Genomic DNA, 18804 nt, shown 5'->3' with positions numbered 1-18804 from the left:
AAGCTACAAACCTGCATTAACGGGTTTCAGAACCAGAATCGTTCAGAGTGGACACTGCCAGGTCAGGGGACACCCCACTCCTCATCCCTGTTCCCTCCTAGACGGAGCAGCTCCAGGGGAATGGAGTGTCCCACACCAGTCAAACCAAAACAGGGTGGCTCAAACCAGCTTTGTCAGCCAGCCTCCTGACACAAACAGGTCTGCTGGGGAGCTGGGACTGGGACGGTTATTTCTGTGGGCTGTGGTCGGCAACTGGGGCAGCCACCTTCAGCCGGTGCGGCTGTCTCAGCAGCGTGAGCACAACCTGTTAAATACGAAATTAAAAGTACTGCACAACATACACTCACTTTCTACCTCCCTCTGCAGTAAACCCTCTGCATGAGAAGTCCAATGGTAGTCTATGGCCTCGTCACTCCTGAAGGAGATATCCCATAGGGGACATTTAACTGTGGCCAAGCTGGCACACATGGACTTCACACTTCCAGTCCGCCCATGCACACCGGGGTACCCCTCTGGAGAGGGTCCTCAAGGGAGGCACCTTCTAGGTTCAGACAAGCTGACAGCAGCACTTGCAATCAGACGGAGAGCTCCATTTCACTATGCCCTGTACTACTCATTTATATTTTCTCCCCTCAAGGAGACAGCATCCCCAGCACCATCCCCATTAGGACCTGCCCGTTGTTTTGAGTTTCCTGCACATTAGAGGGTCTGAGCCTGCTGAGCAATCCCAGACGCTTGCAAACCACCAACTGCCACCTGCCTGGCCCCAAGAGAGGAACACAAGACGTTCTTAGGCCAGGAGCTCCCGCAGAGCAACCCACAGACCACGTCAGCACACCGCCGCAGTACTGCTGGGCACTGACACAGAAAATAATACTGTACAGCAACACCTGCGTGCACACAAAGAAAGCAGCTTCCTGGTCCTGGGATCAGACATCTAGTGGCAATGCTGCTTAAAGGTATAGTTTGATGAATATTGGTAGAAACACCAACATAAGCAAAGTGTCATCTGCTCCATGCTCCTCCTTTCTGCCCAGGCTTTGTCTCCTCCACTTAAAAATGGTACTCTATGTTTTGGGCTCACACTGTGCAGGCTGAGATACTGATTTCACAGGTTTTTGCACTATTTCTTCGGACAGTTCAGTTCCCCTGACCCAGCCCTCTGCACAGCACAAAAAAAAATACCACCAGAGACACACACCTCAAACTACAGCCTCGTGGTCACCAAGTAATGAGCGGAAACACAACTTGGGATTCCCAATTCAGCCATCTGCTCCCTCCTAGCTCAAGAGATAGCTATGGGATGCTTTCACTACCTACCATCCTTTATCCCTTCCAGACATGTCGTAGTGACGTTAAGCTGAGAAACTGGAGTTTCTGAGCAGGAGGGGCCTGCTCCAAGCTCAGGACACACACACACACACACACACACTTGTCTTTCAGTCTGTTGCCTGGTCCTGAAAATTTCTGGGTTCTTAACAGGGTTGTAAATGGATTAAGAAGGAAAGAAATAAATAATTCTAATGGTGCAGCGTTTGTGTTACTGCACTAATCAGAAAGGGAACAGAAATGATGCTGTCAACAACTCTTCTGAGGTCTCTGCTCATAAACCACCTTAACATGAGACAACATCAATTAAAATTGTCACCTGTTTCAGATTCAGCTTCGATCCCAATTCAGGAAGCAACTCCTAAACAGAGAAAAAGCTGGTTAAATTTGTGAGAAAATTATTTTCTTCCTTTCAAAGACCAATCCACATATGCAGGAAAAGGCAACCAAGGTCCCCTGACAACTATTGGATTATAGAAAATAATTTTTTGTCCCCAGTGGGTTTCTGCTGGCAACTTTGCAGGCAGCAAAATACCTTCCTCCCCTCCTTCTCCCAGGCAGCACATGTCTGCTAGAACAGTGTACCAAGAAAACAACAATGCTCTAAAAAATGTTAGCAAAGAAAATTACTGTGGCCTGTAACATCAACGTCTGTGTGATTTCCACAATTTATTTCCTGGAATACAGCACCTGCTATCATGGTGTTTTTGAAGGGAAAAAGGTGTGAACGGGGAGGCTGGTGCATGGAAGGTTACTGCAGCCCTGTGCTGATGAGCCTCTTATAAGCAGCTCAACAAAGAAATCATCAGGATAGAAAAACGACAACTAGCAAGGACTCTGCTACTCAAAAGAAAATAGCATGTAAATTTGAAAGACAATGGGGAAAAATTAGGTAGTAATTATGAGGAAGGCTGAACAAAACAGATGTTTTATTGTCCTGCAGGAATGAGATCAAATCTTTGGTTCACATTCAGATGCAGAGGCTCAAGCAGAGAACCCTACCACCCTTCTTGCAAATTTTGTTTCTCTCCCTATTTTAAGCCCAAGGGAAATGGTCAGGGGTGCCAAGGACAGGCTATGCGCTTCCTAGAGTGACCCAACAAGTGCAGGCTTTGGTTTGTGAAGCCGCTGCTACTGTGTGAGCAAACAATGATCAAGGGCACCATCGCAGCGACTCGTGTCATGGAGCGCTGCAAGCATTCGCAAATGTTGCATGCAGCTTTCTCGAGACAAACCTTGAAGCCCAAAGGGTTGTGTAAAAATATTCTTTTGATGTATCATAAAATATGAATGAGGAAAACACTCCCTCCTAACCTAGCAGTCGTCTTTTAGAAGGGAACTGCCTCTTTCAATCGCTCAGCCCCAAGGGATCCCTCCCTGTCAAATTCCACGAGGGTCTGGGGGTTTGCCCGGCCTCAGTGAAGCACACAACAGGCTGATGGAGGAAAGCTGCAAGGCAGTTTCAGTTGCAAAGCCTTGTCTGGGTAAGAGGCAGCCTCATGCTCTGTTCTCTTCAGGCTGCATGTACTGCATCCGGGCGTCCCCGCTTGCTAGAAAGCACAGCAGGGGTGCGAGAGAATGCAAATGCAATCAGGGCAAGACAGAGGGGAAGAGCGGTTTGGGAGAAGGGTTGGGAAATGGTGGCAGGCGTGGTTTCTGCCCTACCATTGAGGCTGGGTGCCCACGAGGTTTGTCATCTTGCTGTGCTCTTTGGACTCCCACCTGCTTCCGGAGGCGCAGGTGGTGCCGCGGCCAAGGGCACCTTTCCCCATCTGTGGCTGGCTACGTGCCACCCATCTTTTTTTTTTTTTTTTTTCCTCTCTTCCCTTGCTCCAGACCACAGCGATTCACAGCTTTGAGACCTTCACAACGTGTTACTGCTGTGCTGCAACACGTGGGTGACATCTGAGGATCCCTTTGCATTTGCTGGTCCGTAACACACCGGTAGCTACCAGGAACCCCTTACACCAACCTTCACAAAGCCGCAGCAGCTTCCCATTTATTTCTGGGTACGACTCAGATTGCCAAGCAGGGCTCACAATCTTCTCTCTGACCTAGGTGCAGGATATCTAAAGGCCAGTCAGTCTCTCTCCATCATTAGGCATAGCACAATGAGAGGATCTGGCTCACTGTAGGTACATATAAAGCACCACAGGGCTGGAGACCAAGTGCTCGTAGTGGAGATCTGCCTGTTCCAGTATCTGTTCCCTACCTTTGGCAAAAGAACCAAAAAAAGAACCAAACTTGGCCAATGACAAAGAAAGGCCCATTTCTGTTCACCCCCCTGTAACATGAACACACCAGATGACTTCACATCTCCTTTTAACTCCCCAAAAAAAGGCAGAGCTCTGTTTTGTTAAGTGATGGTAAATCCACGCCTAAGGATTCTGGAGGGAAGATCTCTGAACAAGTTGCATTACTGCAGGCAACATACACAGAGAGAGAGAAAAAATTCAGCTGGTTTACTACTTTAATGATACAGCAATGCAGTCAAGTCACCTAACATATCAGCTTCTTGACAGCTTCCCAGCTCAGGAGAAGCCTCAAGTTAACATGCTATGCTTAATTTCCTTTGGGTCAAACTTATAAGAAATCTAATTTGTTTCACAAGCAGCCCTGGATTTCAGCAGACGGCTGGTGAGCAATACAGCCAAGAGAGAAAGGCCATTGAGTGTCTTGCGTAGATCTGTTGGAGAAGGTAATTATCAATTATATATTTAGAAACAATGGGAGCAGAGAGCTGATGGTGGCCATGTGACTATTTTAACACCTCTGTCTCACTGTAGGAAGAGGAAAAAATGAATATACATGTATATATTAAAAAAAAAAAAAATCAATCCACTCAGCGGGACACCTCTGAGTTAGCATATTCCCATGCAGCAAGGTACCCCTCTCACGCACTCAAAGAAAGCCAAGAGCAATCGCAGCAGCACTGACTGCTGGGCATATACATTACCAGGCTAGGGGTGGGTTTAGGCATTGTCTTCCGTGCTCTGTGGACCTTGACTTCAGCGTTAGCAGCGGTGGCTTTTTTAGCATCTATGTCCTTACTGCCCTCCCCGAGCTTGGCTGGCATTGTGGCTTGTATCTGAGAAAAGGAGCCCATAGTTCTCCCTTTGCTTGCTCCTCCTGGAAGGGTTTTTGCAGCATGGCCGGTGAGAGAAGCAAAGGTGCTGGTAGTCCTTAGAGGTTGCTCCTGTGCCATCTGCTTGGTTAGAATATATCCATTGCTCCCCGTTACAGAAGTCTGTGTGAAGTCATTAGCTTTCATATGGTTTTGCTTCCCAGTCTCGCCATCTCGTTCAGAAATGCCATTTTCTGCTATCCTATTTAATTTAGTACTAGAGTCCTGCTGGCTCACTTTCGTATTGTCCTGAGTGTTTTTAGCTGGGGTTGGGTGGCTACCAGCTTCGCTGTGCTCACAGGAACCGTTGGTTTCACCATCTACTGCCATTTTTGGTTCCCCCGCTTGCTTTTCTGTAGCACTTTCATCTGCAGCCATGGCATTAAACCCTGGAGAAAGAGGGAGGAGAAGGAGGAAGAGAGGAGAAAGAAAAGGGTCACAAGCAGTATCAAAACTCCAAGGAGAAGGTACAGCTACTTACAGTGGGTAATGAAGAGCAAACCTCTCCCCCAGAAAACTGCTTGCTATTATATGCTTGCTGTATCTCTCTCTCTCTCCATTTAGGTTGCTCACTCACCTACCTGACTGGCTTGCCTGGATCCTCAGGTGGTGAAAATCGGGGTGGGTGGCTCAGTTGAAAGCAGTGCACTCATTCTCACTTGCCTCAGCTGCAGATGTGGCCATTTATTCCCAACTATGGATTTTTTCAAGGTAAATATTATCTTTAGCTTTTCCGATAACCATATTTATTGGACCATATGTCAACACCTCGCACGTCAAACAACACGCTGCCCAATCTTGCATTCAGATCTCTGGCAAAGCCCTTCACAATGCCAGACTGACACGAGAAAAGCTTGCTGGTAGGGCTGTACAGGTGAGTTTTTGTGGCACAGACACAGCTCAGCAACCAAACGTTTACATCAGGGCTTTGCTGCTACACGGAACTTCGCAAGGAGTAACTCCCTGGCAATCACAGCTCTCCTGGAAATGTTGTCCAGTGTAGACTGGTTCTTTCACTGGGATGAAGCAGCAGCACAGGAGCAGGATCCACGGTGTCATTTCAGACGCAATAGCCAGAGTAAACACAGGGTGAAGCAAATTAAGTGCAATTTTAGACTAAAATAATTACATGATTCAAATGCAGCAAGATTTTTGCAGACTGACTAAAAGCTCACACACAGAGAAAACACAAATGTCCACGTAAGAAGGGTTTTTTTTCCTCCCTTCCAAACATTTCCATGCTCCCCCCATCAATAAACTTGTCCCGTCAGAAATTTCAGACCTGAGCTGAAAAAAATCCAAGAATGCACGCCATGTACTTGCAGATAGGTTTCCGACATGACAAGCAAGCAGCTCCCCAGGCAACCAGGAGCGATAACAATTCACTGGCACGTTCAGTAAAACCATTAAATCAACCTGCTGTTAGGGATCCCTGGTATTGTTTTCCTTCCAGAGGCCAGACAGTTATGAAAAGCATCACAATAAGTACCAGCGAAAGCTTTGTCCAAGCAGGTTGTCAAAGCAGGTAGGACTGACTTACAAGCAGCTTGAATCAAAGCAATTTTTGCCTACAGTATTCAGAAGGGCTCAGAGTCAAACCAGAGGACAACTTCGCAAGCCAGACCAGCACGCTGGGTATCAGCATCTCACTTCACACTGCTCCTGAAGCCCAAGCACTCAAGGAAAAGAACTTTATTAACGTCTCTGTTGACCTGGCAAAAACCTGACGTGAAGCTAAAGCATGACAAGAACCAAGATCCTGCATCCCAAGATGTCAAGTCCAACATACCTGGGCTAATGCCCCAAAGCCAAACTCTGCAGGGCTTTGCTGCGCACCCCTGAGCACCCGCAGCTCAGTGCCAACACCAGCAGGGCTGGGCGAGTCTGGAGGAGCAGCGCTGCACAGCTCTTCCCAGAAAGCATCAAATTCCCTTTCCAGTTTGTGTCAATTGGGAAAAAAACTGCCTCCAACTATTTAAGGGCCTACCCATCCCCTTCTTTCCACCTTTTTCACACATTCATTCAGTTCATCTCCTTACCATTGCATTGATCTAAAAGATCTATTTGACACCAATTTCTGCACAAACAGCATTTGCAGATCCAGTCTCTTCTAGTACCTGCAACAACCATATTACTCTCCAAAATTCCCATTTTTGGGGGCTCATCTGGGATTTAAAGACGAACATTTCCCGAATCAAACTGAAAGCCCTCTTAGAACTAGTCAATACACTTAGTCCATACAATCCAACCTTCAGGTTGAAGCATGGTCAACACTGAATTCAAACTAGGTTGGTCGAGAGTCTGCCCAGGTGGGTCTCAAAGATCTGCTGCAGCATCCGACTTGCTCCAGCCTAGTCCTACCCATAAATTACAAAGGGGACAGTCCTAGTGCTGCCCCGTGTCTCCAGCTGAAAGCCACAGACGTTGGGCACTAAGCATCTTACTGGAAAGTGTCTTCAAAACCCGATGACACGTGGTAGCTATTCCCTGGGGTTCAACTCTGGCCATTTTCCCTGATGAGACACCTGCACTAAGAGGTCCATTCCCCCAAACCCAGGCATCTCAACCTGAAATTGCCTCCCACCTGGGCTCTGCCAGCTCAGAGACTCCAAGAGGAGCTCCAAAACCTCCAGAAAGATCTCACCGGTGCTTGCTGGAGCACATGCAGGAGGGCAGAGGCAGAAACCCCACCCCCAGTAAGCAGTAACTGAGTGGGTCTCCAAGCACGACTCAAAGTCATCACCTCCATCTGCTGCCCTCTCACGACACCCAGACCACCTTCTGCGTACTGAAAGCTCTGATAAGACGCACAAGGGTTTGTTTTCGATAGCAATGACTCTGGGAGAAGATAAAGTGCTAGTTTTTTCACTGTTATTTAACTATTTGAAAAGTCTTGGGCAGAGGGAGCCAGCGGCGATGCCCTTATTCTTTCAATCCTTGTTTCTCTTTCTGCATTTGGTGCCTTTAAAAGACCGTGCTGCAGCCATTTGAACAATTATTTCAGCAAAGTCAGTGCCAGAAGAAAACAAAAAATGAGCTCCCTAACCACAGATGGAGGTTTCTAGTGCTCAGCACTAGGCACCTGGCCGAAAAAAGCCTTCAATATTTGTTGATTTAAATACTGCGCACTCCCACCAGAGCAGTCAAATAACTGCAGTGGCTGACTATTAGATAAACTGAATAAGCAGAGGGCAAGAATTGCTCTACCTGCCATGAAGGCAACCAAAACAAGGTAAATTAGAGCACTGCCCTAGGGGAAAGAATAACTGCATTACTCCAGAAAGTGTCACGGACTTTATGAAAAAATCCATGAAGCTAAAATTAAAATCCCACATACATTTTTCCCCCACACACATTCTTATTAAGTGTGCAAAATGCAACCTGATTGACTGTGGAAGTGCCATCAATCCCCTATAAACAAGCACCAGACTTCCCCATCTGTATGACTCGAGATTTGACAAAACAAAGATATGAAATTTCATAGTCCCTGAAGTTGCACAGAACTGGAGAACTTGACAGCAGCCGTCACGGCTCTGGTTTTGGTTTAACAGGATTACTCACCCACTCTGCCCTGCTGTAAATGACTGCACACATCACAGGGCAAAGCAAGGTCCTACAGCTTCCAGCTCCAGCCCCGACCACCAGTGCTGCCACTGCTCAGGGGCCGAGCGAAATGCATCGTGGGGTGTCACAAGTCGGTGCGTAACGGACACGCATCCACGTGACAACAGCCATTATGGCCACCGGCATCACACGGCTCCCTGGCATGAACCAGCAGAGGCCAAGGACTGAATAGGCAGAGAGACTACGTCCTTCTCCAGCCTCCAGCAGGTCTGAGACACCACGGGCAAGACTGTCCTGAGGTGCTGGGATGGGCTTCTTTGGGGAAAGTTCTGGCAGCACTACAATAAATTCATAAACGCTTTGGAATAGCATTGTTTTCTACAAACTGAGTTCCTGTACAGCACAGTGCCTCTGCAAGAAGCACCACAGCCAACCCACTGACTGCAGGAGCTCGTCATCCCAGAGTCCTACCTCACAGAATCACAGACTGGTTTGGGCTGGAAGCGACCTTAAAGATCATCCAGTTCCAACCCCCCTGCCACAGGCAGGGACACCTTCTACTAGACGAGGTAGCTCATATCCAGGTTACCTCAACATCGAATTAAAGAGACCACCACAAAGAACTAGTTCATGTCAGGAGCTACGTTACTTCATAAGATGTGGTAACCCAAGTGAGCTACTCTGGTTTTCACAACCAAAATACCTGGTCTGGTAACAGGAAAATAGGGGTTACCATCCCAGGCTAGGCTACTGCTCCGCTTGCCGTGATGCTCTGTCTCTAACTCAGTGCTCCATCCTTGTACAACAGGACATGTCTGCAAGTCTGACCACATTCAACAAGTCCTAGATACACACTTAGAGTACTGCACATTTACAAGCATTTCTGAATGGACATAATTCAATATATATTTACACTTTTGCTGAAATATGGCCTATAGATGGGGATGGGAACACAAACTAGAGACAGCAGGAACCTCACAATGGAGAAATACTGCATAAAACAGCCTACAGAAGCTCTTCACCAGCCCCAGACAGCTAAAGAAACACTTGTTTCTGACATGACCTTTTCATCTCCCTTTTTTCATTATTAAAAAAAAAAAAAAAAGTTTCACTGCAAACCTGCTAAAATCTTGATTTCAAATATACCTTGGGGCAACAAGTTCTCTTCTTGAAGATGCTGTTCAACAGCTTTTCTGCTCTTGTGCTGCAAGTGCAAGTGAATAAAAACCTAAAATCAGTATTTCTCTAAAACTTTACAACTTGACAGTATTCATTCCTTCTGAATAGAGCAAAACTATGTTTCCTCCATATTCACTTTTCTCTTCAAGTCCCTCATTCTTCCTTAATCTACAACCATTCTTTCTTTAATTAAAAAAAAAAAAGGTAGAAAGACATAGCCTATGTTCACAGAAGTGTAACCTCATTTACTAGAAGCATCCTAGCACTTCCAGAGCTCCTTTATGCATCCCCTATGCCATATGCAGCCGTAAAAGCTTGTCACATTGACCCCAACGCTGCCCGCATCCCGATTCAAGCATTTAGTATTAATTTAAAATCCAGCAACGTGTAGGATGGGTAACTTGCCCAAGAGATTTATTTTGTGTTATGGTGCCCATTCTCCTCCCAGGTAGGTATCTGAAGCTGATACCAAGTTGAAACAACCTCCAGTAAAGGTGTACCTTCTAGGAGCTGGCTACATTTTAGTAACACAAGGAATTTAATACTCAGAAAATTATGCAGATACATTATCCCTGTGACTCCACGGAGCAAAGAATCATCAGACATTAGGAAAGATTTCTTCACAGAAAGGGTTATTAGGCATTGGAATGAGCTACCCAGGGAGGTGGTGGAGTCACCATCCCTAGAGGTGTTTAAGAGAAGACTAGATGTGGCACTTAGTGCCACTGTCTAGTTGACACAGAGGTGTTAGTTCAAAGGTTGGACTTGATGATCCCAGAGGTCTCCTCCAACCTAGTTGATTCGGTGATTCTGTGATACATTTAGATCACTTCTCTGAATTAACAACTCAGAGCAATGCAGAGTTCCTACCCCTCCCACCTCTCCCCAGGCTCAAGCAGACCCTCTGCAGAAGTTTCAGGCTTAAGCTTTCTTCTCAATATCAAACACAGTCATTCAACATTGAATTAAAATTCCCATGAAGAGAACAGAATCTTAAGAAAGGAGGGGTGAAGCGAAGTCAGATAGGATGGGGACACCTCATCTAGTTTTACATGTCTAAAAGGTATCTCAAACTCCAGGGTGTCCCTAAACCACCACTGCAACCAACAGAGAGAAGCTGACAGCTCAAAAAAGCACAGTCTGACTTTAGACATCTGTCTTTGGATAAACTCATCACTGCCCGGACATGCCTACCACGTGTAAGCAGAAATGAGCTGGACTAGTTCAGAATTAGAATAATAACTTAAAAACAAAACACTAAATGAGGCAAAATGAAACCCACCTCTGCTCTCCCAGCCCAGACTCATGCAATGCTGCTTTCTCTCCGCTGCCTTTGCCTGTTAGGTTTCCAGCCCTTCCAGCAGAGCCAGACCTGGCTCTGGTCCTGCCCTGGAGCTCGCCAGAGCTCGGTCCAGCCTGCCAAAGCCTGCCCACAGGCAGAGCCTGGCTAACAGATGCGTTATGGTCCCCACCAGCCACCTCGGACAAAGCCAGAGGGAACCGAATCGCCTCTGCAGAGACCGAAGGGGATGAGTAGCCACCAGAAACTTTCCATACACAGGCAGGCAGGTGATTAGCTCAAAACTCTGTATTACTTTGAGAACACTCTGAAGAAATTAAAGTCTTAAATATATTTTTGAAAGTCAGATCTCGCTGCTCAGTGAGACAAAATAAGAAAAATATGCAAGTGTTATGAGCCCTGATACTCCAGGCCAAACCGCAATCACCACTAGGTCTGAGGAGGGGGGAAAAGGAAAAAGAAAAAAAGAAAGAAAAAAAATCCTACAAGTGAACACACTATTATCTGACCCAGAACTTTTATATGTTTTTCTGAACACCTTGGTGCTGAGCACCAGGAGAGGCAAGATATCCCACTGCCTTGCACATCTTGCACAACATTTTCCATGCATTTCCAGTGCTCCCAGCACCGAGCACAGGGCAGCTCCATGTCTGCAGCCGAGCCACGAGGCTTCAGCTGCTGCAAGAGAAACAGCAAACTCTGAGCTAAGCAAAGGGAGCTTAAACGAAAAGCTCGCGATTTTGAATGGCAGGTACAAGTACTGCATACATTTATATTTATATATACACACATTTCACACATTTTTTTACCTTAAGCACTCTGCAGATCATCTTTAAAACACCACAGATACTGCAGTCATTTATTCAATGCCCAACTGTCCTGCTGGATAAACTTTTAAAAGCGAGAAACGCACCTGCTTATAATCCTTGTGTTATACAGCTCCCTCCCCCCTTTCTCCTCAAAGTCAAAAAAAAAAAAAGAAAATTGTAAAGCAGAGAAGCCCAGCTGACCAAAAAGGATGACAAAGGGATGGGGGCTGAAACTACACAGACCAGGGAGAGCTGGTAGCTGGAGATCCTGTATCCATTGGAAAGGAAAGCACCACTTCTATCGTTGAAGCCAAAAAGCAGAACATCTTGAAGCCAAGAAATGAAGAGAATTAAGTGTTTCAGGCCAAAATTCCTCCCTGGGGAGAGTTATTGATGGTCTCTTCTTCCCCCCACCCTTTTAAATCCATAAGGTGGGTGATATCCATCCAAGTGCCTGGCCCTGTATTTCCAAAACACAAGTGCCACTCCTCCTAGTGCCCTGGAGCACTGTCATCGCTTCCCCCCTCCTGTCAGACATGCCAAGAGTAAAAACAGGAAAAGAAAGAAAAAAAGAAAAGAAAAAACAAGAACAACTTCTGCTGCGAATGCTCAATGCTGACTTGACACAGGTCTGATAAATGGGATTCAGCATCCCACTGGTGGGCTGCCTGGGAATACCAGCGGTGACTCGAAGCAGTTTAATGGCCTGCATGAAACCAGTTCATTCCTTTGCCGTGGGATCGGGTCCACAGCGTTACTGCGCTGGCCATGAAGCCCTGAGCCCATCTGTGACCAAGGGATGCTCCTGCTCTGGGGCTGCCGGGCTCCGAGCGCGTTTCTTCTGCTGCTGCAGCCTGACTACCATGGGGAGCAGCCTCCCTGGAGCAGGAGTCTCAAACATGGGGAGCATCTGGGTGCACATCTGGGTGAACATCTAAAATACCTAAGCATCGTTTTGATCTGTCTGGTCTCCTGGCTGTCAGTCTCAGCAGGGGATCCCAGTGCTGAGTACTTTGAGGAGAGGAGATTATTCTTTTTCTCCTTTTAAAGCAGCCATCTCTGCACCTGGGAATGCAAAGGTTGCAGCTGCTCAGTGGAAAGCGGCACTTTCCTCACCTGTGGTAGCTTCCTATCTGCAATAAGAGGGAGAAAAAAAAAAACAAAACAAAAGATAAAAAAAGGCCCCTCCAGGAATTTTAAACCCTTGCACTCTCTAAAAGCAGTTTTAAGTTCATTTGAGAGCAAAGTGACTGTGCATGTCTCATCCGGCACTATGCTGCAGCACCGTGGCTCCCGTACAACAGCTGCCTCGGGTGAAGTCTCAGAAACGCTGAGGCTAAGGGAGAACTTCGTTACCAACTCCCCTTCCTGCTCCTTCACCCTCCTGCTTTAGTGGAACTTTCCATCTCTGGGGCTGGGCAATCAGAAAAGGAGCGGTTTGCCTTGAAAGGTCAAGCGAGATGCAGCATGGAGTTAGGAGCTACATACAGTAGGAGGGGAACTGAAATCACTTGCAATTCTTGCAAAGAAAACAGGTTTTAATTAGTTTCTCTCTGAGTCAGACTGAAGACAATATGGTCTAATAAAACACGAGAGCAACTTTTTTCTGCTCATCTCTTCAGTCTCCCTGCCCCTTTCCCCTCCCTGTCAAAGGGAAAGATGGACCTATACTCACACCCACATGTAAAACTGAACTGGAACATCTCCCCAGGGACAACGAAACACAGGCTCATCCACAGCTTTTTTTTCTATCTGTATTGAGCGATTTTACACAGAAGGAAACACATCTAGTGAGCAACTTACACTGGGCTTTACGCAGGCTGGGACTCAACGCCAAAACTGGAAATTAAAGTGCTGGGAACACGCAAAGATCTCATTCCTACAGATGGATGTTAAATGTATAGTTCAATTATTTCTCTTTATCAGTGCCAGGATGAAGCCAGAAGACGACATCCCAGCTGGTAACAACAGTGCATTTCTGCAATACCTTCCACTCGAGGATCAAAGAACAAAACACCACGACTGCCCACCCAAGGACCCCCTACCTCCAGGCTGCTCCCTGCCCCAGCCTCATGGCACCAACAACTCATCCCTGGGGCAGCAGCTACCGAGTTGTCACAAATGTCAGGCTGGCATGCTGAGGATGACCAAGAAAGGGGATACACAGCCTCAAAACAGCAGATTACAAACTGGGGCAGCTCAGCTTGAACAACTGTTTAAGCAAACTTAAAGAGAGAAATCTCAGACTTCGGGGTGCTTTTCCAGTCCACGTGCACCAGCTCCACATGTTGCCACCCAGACCAGTGTCAGGAAACAGGGTTCAAAGAAACTATTTCACGCCATCTTACAAGTTTGCTATAATGATTTCATGTTCACACAACACTCAAAAATGTAAATTCTTTGCCAACGCTAAACACTGTTATTAACAGAATTTAGGGACGTTAACTAATTAAACTTCTATGACGACCACAGCTGGGTAACGAAGGTCAATGAAGAACAACGCATATAGCACAACGACCACACAAACCATTGTCTTTCACACACGTGGTATGCCTGGGAAGACGAGGACACAATTCAAACATTACCAAAAGAATGGAGACTATGCAGTTCACATTTTAGGACCCTTCTTTCCTCAGTAACAGAACTGGACAATAAGCTGAAGTGGTTGGAAGTTGAGCACCTCGTGAAGCCTCGAGATTGCTCCTGCACAGGGAGGGTTCTCAGCTTCCTTTTGATACACAGCATTTGCTATCAGTCAAAATCTGCCAAGACATACAGGGCACAGAAATGTCTCTCTTCCCACCTTCGTTCTGGATTTTTACCTCCAGAGACTCTCAACACTTACCTCAAGATCAACCAAGAGCTAAACAAAGCAGCTTTATACTCCCAAGACAAGCAAGGCAGTGGATCAAAGCGAGAGTCTCCTCCCAGAGCAACACGACCTCCCACCGACACCTCAGGCTTCGTCTCTGGTCTGCCCAGACCAGAGGTCCATACACAAGTGGCGTCAGCAGCAGCACTCACGTGCTCCCAGTTAATATACAAGCACCATGGCCACATCTGACACAGCATTCAATATTTTGCCTGTTCTGAGCTTTACTTTCTAACTAGAGCCGCTTGACAAAACATTATGTTGGACAGAAGAGAAAGAAAAAGCAATGCTGTACTCACACACATCTGAATTAAGTCCAAAATTTTGTTTCTAGCCAAGACTAGGTATTCTGGTGGGGCCAGTTCAGTGCTTTTCTAATGCTCTATTATGGAGAGGAGAACGAAAATGCACCAAATCCCTGCAGAGCTAGAAGCAACTAGTCAAGGAATAACAACGCCATGGAAAGAAAGGAGGGAAAAGATAAAGGGTGGTGGGTTTTTTTCCTAATCCCACTGACACATTTATTAAGCCCTCAGATTTGTGTGCATGCAACTCACAGACAACCACGCAGGAAAGACTTCGTCAAATTAACATGTGCGCTCCATCCTGCAAAGTAAAAGCAAGGAGAAACAACGCAGGAGCCACAAAGCATCCCACCACGGCATGAGGTGTGGAGTGTCTAACCCCACCGGCCATCCTGCAGCGATCGATGCCTGTTCTGGAGCAACAGAGAAACTCGGAGGAAAACAGAAAGTTAACTTTAATAGAGGGAGGAAAGGTCTAGGTCATCATGTGGTGGGGATCAGAGTTCAGTTAAAACCAGACACACAGAGGAGGTTCAAAGTAACTCCTTTGCATTTCACAGCCACACCAAAGCAGAAGTGAAAATGAGATATCTCTGTTTAGGTAGGTGGAGATGGACGGACTGAAAAGCAAATTTGCATTTTCTGGGGAAGAGCCCTGCTCAGAATAAACACAGGAGGAGAACGAGCCACTCTTTTCGTGGGAGCACACCTGAGACCCTCAGGGGACAGAGCGCATCTCCAAGCCCCCAGTTTTGTTCCCATCACGTGCCAACCTCATGAGCAAGGTCCGGCCCTCAGTCGAGGCAGGTGCTCACCTTCCTCTTTGTTGTTGGTGATATCTTTCAGCAGCTCAGTCTTCATGCAGGCGTCTTTCCTTGTCTCTCCCTTACTCAGCAGTGTTCGCTAGGGGTGGGGAGAGAAGGGATGGGGGGGGCAAAAAAAGAAATACCATGGTTTAGCTCAGCGTTCATACACAAGTTGCATTTAAAACAAGAGACAATCCTGGACACATCCTGTTTACATGACGGGCAAACCTCATTCTGCAAATTAACGCTGCCAGGAAACTGCCACCAGGGCACAGGTCAAAGACAAACAACGGCAAGGCTTGCCCCAGCCGACAGCCCGTCTTGCCCGAGAAGCGGAGGGGCTTCAAGCTGCGCCCAGGGCTGGGACCTCACAGCTCTTTGGATAAGATGCAGCCAGACAGATTTCCCGAGTGTAACGTGCTTGGGAATCCAGCTGAGTATGTCTGGACAGGCGCAGACTAAAATGGTCATGAAAGGCATCTCGAGGAGGTGACCCTTAATCCCCCAAAACTTCTTAGGTTTTGGGTCAGGGGAGGCAGATCTATCAAACTTGTCATTACATGTCATTCATCAACATTTCCAGCCCAGGTATCCTTTTGGTGGTTTGCCTTTTTTTTTTTCTGTAGTTCATTCAAATGAAACTTACAAAATCCAACCACCAGTGAGCTGCAGCTAACTCATCATTCATAACATCCATGTTTATTAAAGCTAATGAGCTCGATTTTTAATTCTACAGAAAGCATTTTTTCTTTTTTTCTCCTCTTATTTTTAATTTTTTTTTGTAAAAAGGGAACACCTGCTCATCTCCTCTGCCTTTCACACGCCTGGAGTCATGTTGCTAGATCAGGTTTGCAGCCTTAATACCTTCTTTCTCTTTTCTTTTTTTGAGGTGGCGAGACAAGGAAAAAAGCTACCGACACAAAACAAAAGGAAAAAGGTATTTAAAAACCCCAAACACACAAGAGAAGGGGTCCTTTGATGCAGCTCTGTGTCTATGGAGACAAGCTGGTCTGGAAGGTAAAGATGGCGACTGCCCTGCCAAGCTGCCCTGTGGTCGGGGAGGCAGCGACGGCGGGGCCGGGCCGGGTGAAGGGTTCACTGCATGCTGCCTGCGTCGCAGGAGAAGAATAAGCCCAGGTCAAGCCAACTGTTGTAGGCCAGCACAGAGAGCAGATGGTGCCTGCAGCCATGCAAATCACGAGGTTTAAAGCACACTGAGTGATAAAGGAAAAGAAAAAAAATAACAACCACCTGCCCATCTCCCATAAAGCAAGCAGAAGAGATAAGACACACACATGAAGCCCGGCGTATCAGCTCCAAAACCATTCCCACCACCAGCTTGCCCTTCCCCACATCGGTTTCTGCCCAAAGCTAGCAGGGGAGAGGAGCTTTGGTCTTGCTGTTACCAGTCACCCCGTCATTTTTGTTTCCATGCAAACTCGGATATCATAGCGTGGGGTCTTCCTTCCCCCGGATCTCAGCAGCCCCTCGCCCCGTGCAGACCAGGGAGGGCTCATCCAGCACCAGGTCCCTGCCCCTGGGCCACCGCAGTGCCTGCAGGACCACCCTGCCCTGACCTAAATGCCATCATCTGGCAAAGCCACACACAGCTGATGGGAAGGAGGAAACTTGAGGGACATGGGCTGGGCGCAGGGTGCTTGAGAAAGCCTCCACGGCCTGCGCGGAGCTAAGGGCACCTTCAAGGATTGCTCCTCTAGCAAGGAGGAGAGTGGTTGTGGGTGGCTGCCTGCCCCTGAGCGCAAGCAAACACCAAACACGGCCACTTCTAGATGCTCTCAGCAAGAGGGAACTTGTGCTCCAAGCACACCACCTTCAGATTTTCAAACACAAACCAAGAAGCAAGCCGTGAGCATCTGAAACCTCAGCTCAGCCAACTGATCAGATAGCCTGGGACAGAACATAACTCCAGCAGACACCAGCCAATAGCTTCCATCGAGAAACGATCATAAAAACACAGCCTGAAGTTTGAACACAGATCAGCTTTTTTTTTTTTTTTTGCTAAGCCAATAATATATATCCTTGCTGCAAACATCTGCTTGTAAACGCTACCTCTCCTCTACCCAGACTTGTAAACTGGGAATAACTTAATTTTTCTCATGGACTTACCCTACTGCAAGACTAATGCAAAGAGAACCGCAGAGAGCCGGGGCTCAAGCGCAGCCCCACGGCTCCCACCATGGGAAGGGGCACCCAGGCCCTCGCCACAGACACCAGCAGCAGATAAAGAGCCACAGTCTAACAGGGACTAGCTCATTTTCCCAACCTTTGTTGCAACAAGGAAAGTTCTTGATATTCCTGCTATTACACTGACTCTGGAAGCCCCAGTATTTCCAGCAGGTCATTTTTACCCATTCGATTCTCAGTTTTTCTTTATTTAACAAGCAGCAACCCCACCCACTCCACAAATCATCCACGTTTCCCCTTCCAAAGGTGTAGCTGCTGCTCAGCCCATGATGCCTGAAGAAAAGCCACTGTAGGAGCCCTGGAGTCAATCAGACCTCAGCAGCTAACGGCCACCCTCCCTCCTCGCTGCAATTACCAGGAGCTCAGGGCTGCCCCAGGTCCTGGCCAGCGGCTGGAGCTCTTGAAGCAGAATTTCCAGTGCCAAGAGAGGCCAGAGAGAAATCATTGTTTTTTTTTCCTGTGAGAGTAACCAAAAGCTGGGTGCCAAGGCAAGGCTAACCGAGGTGGCACCTGATGGGCTCTCCTGCTGCCTATATCAGAGACACATCCCTCGCTAGCAGTAGTGTCGGCTTTACAACTTCCATGCCTTGCTCTGAAACAAACAAAAACTCAGCATCAAGGTAGAAAATAAAATAATAATTAACAAAAAAAAAGAAAAAGAAAGCCAACTGTGAATTTTGAAGCATTTTGATCAAAAGGAAGCTACAGGAAACCCCTGCAAAGCGCTTGAAGCCTCTTCCCCCCAGGCCAGCGCTCTCCCCTCCTTGCTCCATCGCCACCCGGCAGACGCAGCAGCTGGCACCCAGCACCGACGGGCACCCACCACCAGCGCTGCCCATTCATTCCCACCAGCCCACGCCTCCACCCAGCCAACTTCCCAACAACTCCACCGCAAGTGTCAATACCTCCATTTTTTTTGTGTGTGTGTGTTGGGGTTTTGGTTGTTTTTTTTCAACCCCCCTCCCTCAAATTCAGAGCAAACTTCCCTTTCTGCTCACACTCCCCATGCCCCAATCCGTCGGCTCCCGATTGGCAGGGAAATCCTATACCCACCCTCCCCGCCGAGAAATGTCTGCTCTTGCAGCAGCCCCAACAAAAGCCAACTGCCAAGCTCACGCTGCTTCACAATAAAAGTCTCGCTCTCTCCATTTCTTTTTTTCTCCCCCTTTCCCGCAGCCGTTCGCCTCCATTCCCTCACCGACCCCAGACTGATTATTAACCTTCAGTGGCTGGAGAGCCTCCATAAAGAGCACACACCATCAGCAATGAGCATTATCCCCCCTCAACCCTTTTATTTTTAAGGTTTCAAGG

General features: G+C 47.4%; 1 protein-coding gene across 9 annotated transcripts in view; it reads right to left on the bottom strand.

The window, feature by feature from the left end:
• EHMT1 (euchromatic histone lysine methyltransferase 1) overlaps nucleotides 1–18804 on the bottom strand; it is a 121670-nt gene that overhangs the window by 47893 nt on the left and 54973 nt on the right. For 6 of the 9 annotated variants that reach the window (XM_068413941.1, XM_068413947.1, XM_068413946.1 and 3 more), the window contains exons 2-4: nucleotides 15298–15385; nucleotides 4286–4842; nucleotides 1649–1690 (exon numbers count right to left, since the gene is read on the bottom strand). In XM_068413941.1, coding sequence (XP_068270042.1) covers nucleotides 1649–1690; nucleotides 4286–4842; nucleotides 15298–15385 — 687 coding nt within the window. The remainder of the gene's footprint in view (nucleotides 1–1648; nucleotides 1691–4285; nucleotides 4843–15297; nucleotides 15386–18804) is intronic. The other 3 variants (XM_068413943.1, XM_068413949.1, XM_068413950.1) reach the window with 1 other exon arrangement.

The sequence above is a fragment of the Nyctibius grandis genome, chromosome 16 (assembly GCF_013368605.1).
Source record: "Nyctibius grandis isolate bNycGra1 chromosome 16, bNycGra1.pri, whole genome shotgun sequence".
Classification (NCBI taxonomy): Eukaryota; Metazoa; Chordata; class Aves; order Nyctibiiformes; family Nyctibiidae; genus Nyctibius; species Nyctibius grandis.
The sequence above is the reverse complement of the archived record's forward strand: the minus strand, read 5'-3'. Positions and strand labels throughout refer to the sequence as shown.